This window comes from Leopardus geoffroyi, chromosome A2 (genome assembly GCF_018350155.1).
Source record: "Leopardus geoffroyi isolate Oge1 chromosome A2, O.geoffroyi_Oge1_pat1.0, whole genome shotgun sequence".
Taxonomy (NCBI): domain Eukaryota; kingdom Metazoa; phylum Chordata; class Mammalia; order Carnivora; family Felidae; genus Leopardus; species Leopardus geoffroyi.
In genome coordinates this window covers 12,944,702-12,950,934 of record NC_059331.1, presented here as the reverse complement: position 1 = coordinate 12,950,934, position 6,233 = coordinate 12,944,702, and the positions used below count along the sequence as shown (strand labels likewise).

Below are 6,233 nucleotides of genomic sequence, written 5' to 3'. Positions count from 1 at the left end.
AGAGGAAAAAACAACCTCGGCTTGACAATAGCCAGGCCTGTGGTATCTTGGGAGCCCTCTTTAAGCACGTGGAAGTCATTCTAGGTGTTGTTAGGAAAACGCCGTTTATTTACGGTTTAAAACTTCAGTCGTGAGACCCTTCAGATGTATATCAGGGCCGTATGCTTGGAGTATGATTGCCAGCATAGACTTGGGGGCTAAGGATATAGGAGGTTTGCAAAGGAATTTTTATATGTTTAAGGAGACTCACAGGATCCTGGGGGGTCAGGATAATGTTAAGCCAAGATTCTCTTTTGCCCCCAGCAAAGTGTCATCATGATCGAGGCAGCTGAGCTCCTAGAGGAAGGTCACTCTGCCTGTTTCAAGGACTCGCCAATGGGCCACAGGCAGTAAGGGAATTTAATTTTTCATTTGCCTTAGTTTCCCACATCACCGGGGCAAGCACTTAAATCCCTCCTTACGTCTTGATGAGGGTGATTTTAGGGCTCCAGGAAATGGAGTCTATAGGCTTCTGGAGATTAGGCTATGGATAAGACTGCCTTTTCCTTGCAGTTTATTAAGTTCCCCACAAACTGAAGGAGACACCTGTCCTGCATGGCTGTGATGTCTATAAGCCAACCACTCGTTTGTCTTTCCTTTCCTTTGTTCTTGGGCTGGAGGTAAATGGGGCTGGAGCTGATTTACAGTGTCAGATCGCCCCCTGGCTGCCTAGTGGAGAAGGGGCTGGGAGTTGGGACCCATCCCCTCCAGCGTCTCACCCTCTCTGGCCCTCGCAGCCAGTCCCAGAAAGTGTGGCAGCTTGAGCCAGGCAGACCTCCGTCGGTCGTGTAGCCTCGCGTCTTTCAGCCTCAGTTTTTCCACGAAAACACCCTTGCCGTGGGCCCCGCATGCAAATGGGCGCTTTGTGAGGATGGACTCACATGGTTCCCACTAAGCCCGATGGGGCAGGAGTCAGAGCCCCCCCACTTCAGTGGGGGAGACTGAGGATGAGAGGACAGCATGTGCTGTGCTGGACACATGCGATGCGGAGGCAGAACTGGAACCCAGGACCCCCAGTCCGGTCCTGGGCGCGGGTAGCCTAGGCTGGCCCCTGGCGGGGGTCCAGCCCCTCCCAACGCACTCGGGAAGCCACGGCCGGGCAGGGCGGAGCCGTGGGTGTCCCTGGCGCCCCAAGGTGCCAATTAAATGCTCGTGGCTGTCTGGGGCCAGAGCTGTGGACGGAGGCATGGCCGAGCTGGGGCCAGAGCCGGGACGCGCCTGGCGGGTGCTAGCCCTGTGCGGGGCTGCGGTGTTCCTGGCGGCCGCGGCAGCCGGCGGGGCCCTGCTGGCCTGGAATCTGGCCTCCTCGGCCTCCCGGGGACCTCGCTGCCCGGAGGCAGGTGCCAACGCCACGGCGCCCCCCAGGGACCTGGCGCCAGAGGTCGAGGAGCTGCGGCGCCAGCTGGCAGAGGCTACCCAACGCCAGGAGGCCCTGGCCAGACAGCTGAACCAGGCCAACCGTGTCCGTCGGGAGCTGGAGGAGGCACTAAGGGCCTGTGAGGGCCGCCAGGTAGGCGGGCAGGGTGGGAGACTGGGGAATCCAGAATCGGGGGAGAGGGCCTGCACACACAACCCCAGGGTTGCCCCCCACCCCCACCCCATGCATTCGTCTCCCTAATTCTTCAACCGAGAGTGGCACCGTCATCCCTTCCAAATCCTACTGGTTCCCCCTTAAGTCTCCCTGCTGACCAAGGAGGCCCCATGATTCTCTGCCATTTGCCTAGTAGATGGTGGTGGCTAGAAGCCCCAGACCCCTGAGTCCACCTGGGGAGACCCTGTGCTAACCCTCCCCCTGGGTGCCCACTCAACCTCCCCCAGCCAGTGTCCAGCAGCCCTATTTCCAGAGAGGGACATTCATGTCACCTGTAATTAGGAGGCTAAAGTTGGCCTCTTGGGGGAGGTACTGGCCAGGTCCTCCCTTTTCCTCCAGCCACCCCTTCACAAACTCTTTCTTAACCCTTCCCAGCCCTGGGCCTTGCAAAAGAACCATTCTCAAAGTCCCAATCTTTCATTTGCTACTGTGGATCTCTGGGTACCAGGCCCAGCAGGGGCTGGGCGGTGTGAATTTTAGAAATCAAAACAGACCTCCACCCTTTACCTGCCTGCCTGAGGGAAGGGCCCCAAGCCGCCGAGGTCAAGCGCAGCCTGCTCTGGGTTCAAATTCTGGCTCTGCCCCTCAGTGGAAGATGTTCTGAGGAGGCCGGGCCAGTTGTTTCGCAGAACATCTCACAGAGGTGAGGAAGCATACTCCAGAAACCCAGTCATTGTCAACCACCGGATTGGCTTGTGTTGGTTTGAAACCCCAGGGAGTCTAGATGTAGCTGGGACCGGGACCGCAGAGCTAAACGGTTTCCACATTCCATGGCTTGAGGTGGGGGGGCGGGGGGCCCCGGGCAGAGCAGCGGTCACCACTCGGAACCCCAGGCCACTTCTGTTTTACAACCACAGGAGCCCCAAAGGGCATTGCAAGTAATGCTCAGGGAACGGAGTCACCAGGGTCAGTTCAGTCCTCCCCAGAAAGAGGGGAGACTTCACTTCTCTCCTGGCACCCCGCCCCTCCTTACTTCCTCTCCACTCCCCAGAGCCGGCTTCAGACCCAACTGATGACCTTGAAGACTGAGATCGAGGAGGCGAAGGCACAGGGGACCCAGATGGGGGCTGAGAACGGGGCGCTCACAGGTGTGTTGGGGCGCAAGGGGTGGCCAGGGCTAAGGGCGGGAGGGGCCTAAAAGGTTCCTTAGTTATGCGAATGACATGCACAAGTGCAAACGTAATGTAAACGACATGCAAATAAACGCGAAAACTTGCGAGGGAAATGCACGTCACACTCAAAGGCCACGCAAATGTCAGAAACATAACGCAAATGCAACCAAATACGCAAACGCCACTTACACGACTCCCAAAAGCAACACAAGCCTATGAAAAGCTCTGCAAATGACACGTAAAGGTCATGCAACCCACGCACACACTTAATTCAAATAAGGCAAGGCTGCAAATAGGATGCAGACTGTAAAAAACTCCCAACGCCGGCGTTAGGCGGGCGGGAGCGAGGTCTCGGACCTGACCGGGCTCCCTGGACCCGCAGAAGCGCTGGCGCGCTGGGAGGCGGCGGCCACGGAGTCTGCGCGGCGGCTGGACGAGGCACAGCAGCGCGCACGCGCGGCCGAGGCCGAGGGCGAAGCTTGCGCGGCCCGGGAGGCGGCGCTGCGCGAACGCGCGTGAGTGAAGGGCGGGGCCGGGGGCGGTGGACGGGCGCGGCGCTTGGCCAATGGCTGCGCAAGACTTCGTTCTTTCGGCCCAGCGTCGCCGGGTGGGGAAGGAGGGGAAGGGTCCCGGGGATGCAGCAGCAGCCTGGCCGTGTGGGCGGGGCCTTGGGGTGTTGCGTGACAAGAAGGTCAAAGACGGGATCCTGGAGTTGGAACCTAGGGGTGGTCAAGGATGTAGGCTGTCTGGGGGCTGGACTCCCCAGGCTGGGGCCGGCACTCCGGAGGCATGAGTCCCTGGGGTCGGGCGCGCATAGAGGAAGGGCGAGGAGCGGAAGAGAAAGACGCAAGTAAAAGGAAGTACCGAGGGAGAGGACTAGGGTTCTGGAGGCTGAGCTCCTGGAAAAGGGGATGGGAGGCCCTGGGGAGGGGTCCCCGGAATGGCTGGGGGTGGAGAAAGGTTAGGGGAGCTGGGGATCTCTTGGGAGTGGGGTTCTCAGGAAAGATGGAAGAGTACTGGGGGGAGGGTCTCGGGGGCGGGGATCCAGGTGCTGATGGACCCCTCCCCACTTCCTGTCAGTAAAGCCCTGGAAGCCGAGATGGGCCCCCAGCGCAGAGTGCCGCACCCCCGATCCCGCTCCGGGTCCCGACCGCGACCCAGCCCCCGCTCACGTTCTCGCCCAAGAACTTCGGGGGGCTGCCGGCGGCCGGCGCGGCGCGCTCGAGGGTGAGTCGGCCCCTAGCAGGATGAGGGCCCGAGGCCAGGAGGGCACACAATGTGGCGGCCCTGCTGGGACCCATATAGAGGTGTCCACGCTGGATGAGATGCCCAGTCGACAGCCATCAACGCTCAGCTTTGGACCCAGGAGCCACTCTGAACGGAATCTACAGAAAGGAGACTCGACTCTCTCTCCCCAACCAACTAATGCTTTTTTTTACAGATGGGGAAACTAAGGCCCATGACCCAATGAGATAGTGCTGATTTGGGACTTCAGTCCCTTCTGATGACAGTGTTGCTTCATCCCACAGGCATGAAGAGTTAGGGTCCAGCCCTGGCTCAGGAGTGACCTGGAAGGGTCACTTCTCCTCTCTGGGCCTCAGTTTACCTTGTCTGTGTATCGAGTGATTAGAATCATGTTTGGCGAGCCAGCCTATCCTTGACAACACAGACCGACCAAGATGGCACAATGGGAAAACTACAGACCCCTCTAGCTATGAGGAGGGTACAGAAGTCCCAAATGGAATTTTAGCAAAAGAGAATTAAGTACCACATTTTAAAAATACATCACAACGAAGGGGACTTATACCTGAGATGCAGGGATGGCTCAGTATTCAGAAGTCTGCTAATGAGATTTACCATGGTGATGGATCAAACGAGAAAAGTTCTGAAAAGGCCTCAAAATGAGGGCGAACGTGAGGATGACCACTGTGGAGTATTTCATATTGTTCTGGAGGTACTAGCCAACGCACTTAGAGAAGAAAAAGAAAGAAGGGGTATGGATAGTAGGAGAGTGGTAGGGAAATTACAGTTTGGATCGTAGGTAAGCCCTGTTTACATAGGTCAAAAATAATAGAAATACCAACAATTTCATATGGCGCAATTTCACATTAATTTTGTCTTTTACCTTATATTCGACATACCTTCAGACTTACAGAAAAACTGGAGGATTAGTACAAAGAATTCCTGGATATTCTTTATCCAGATTCCACAAACATTAGTTACCACCTTTGCTTTATTCTTCTTCCTCTCTCTGAACCTCTTCTGAAAAACACACAGAAACGATGTCTCATTACCCATAACAGTTGAGTATGCATTTCCTAAAAACAAGGACATTCTCCCACATAATCACAGTACAATGATGAACATCAGGAAGTGGACATGGATAAAACACCATTATCTAATCTACAGACTTTAATCAGACTTTGCCAACTGTTCTCATAATGTCCTTTATAACAAAAGAATATCCTGGCTCACACATTGTATTTGTCAGGTCTTCTAGCTCTTTTAATCTGGAACATTTCTCAGTATGTCTTTGCCTTTGATGACGTTGGCGTTTTTTAAAGGCCCAAGGCAGTCATTTTCTGGTGTCCTAATTTGGGTTTCTGTAAGATTAGTTTCAGGTTGGCATTTTGGGCAGGAAAGCCTTGGAAGCAATTTAACATAATTTTACCTGCTGGTAGTATGGTTTTATGTAGAGAAAACCCAAGAGAACTAACTGAAACTTTCTTAGATCTGTTTCATGTAGTTACTTATCTCCAGGAATAAACTAATTTCCTTCTTGTGTAAAGAGCTCTTATCAGGGGCGCCTGGGTGGCGCAGTCGGTTAAGCGTCCGACTTCAGCCAGGTCACGATCTCCCTGTCCGGGAGTTCGAGCCCCGCGTCAGGCTCTGGGCTGATGGCTCAGAGCCTGGAGCCTGTTTCCGATTCTGTGTCTCCCTCTCTCTCTGCCCCTCCCCCGTTCATGCTCTGTCTCTCTCTGTCCCAAAAATGAATAAACGTTGAAAAAAAAAATTTTTTTTTAAATAAAAAAATTAAAAAAAGAGCTCTTATCAATTAATTTTTCAAAAAACAGCTCAGTAGAAAAATGGGCAAAGAATATAGACAGTCATTTCATAGAAATATGCAAAAAAAAAAAAAAAAAAGGCGACCAACCTCTTTCCTAGAAAAGAATTGCAAATTGAAATGACAAGGTGGTACCACTTTCTATCCATGAGTCTGGCAAAAATGAAAACGAGCAAATCGCAAAGTACCATGTGCTGGCACTGCTGTGGAAAAACAAGTAATCCCACATGGTGCTAGTGAAACAGCCCAGTGGTACAACGACTTGGAAGGGCAATTTTCTAGAACCTCTCAAAAAAGTAAAAGTAGCATACATCCTTTGACCCATCAATTCCCCTTCTAGAAATTTTTCTACAACCATATTTACATGGGTACAAAATTACAGACCAGGGGCACCTGGCTGGCTCGGTCTGTAGAGCACACTCTTGAT

The 6,233-nt window shown here is 53.8% G+C and overlaps 1 protein-coding gene across 1 annotated transcript; it reads left to right on the top strand.

Moving 5' to 3' along the window:
• The first annotated feature begins 390 nt into the window (after positions 1-390).
• On the top strand, positions 391-5,523 carry CCDC194 (coiled-coil domain containing 194). Its single transcript, XM_045492498.1, has 5 exons — positions 391-1,549; positions 2,622-2,718; positions 3,125-3,257; positions 3,823-3,969; positions 4,184-5,523. The coding sequence occupies exons 1-5, from the start codon at positions 1,226-1,228 to the stop codon at positions 4,194-4,196; spliced, it is 714 nt and encodes a 237-aa protein (XP_045348454.1). The 5' UTR covers positions 391-1,225; the 3' UTR covers positions 4,197-5,523.
• The last annotated feature ends 710 nt before the right edge of the window (positions 5,524-6,233 follow it).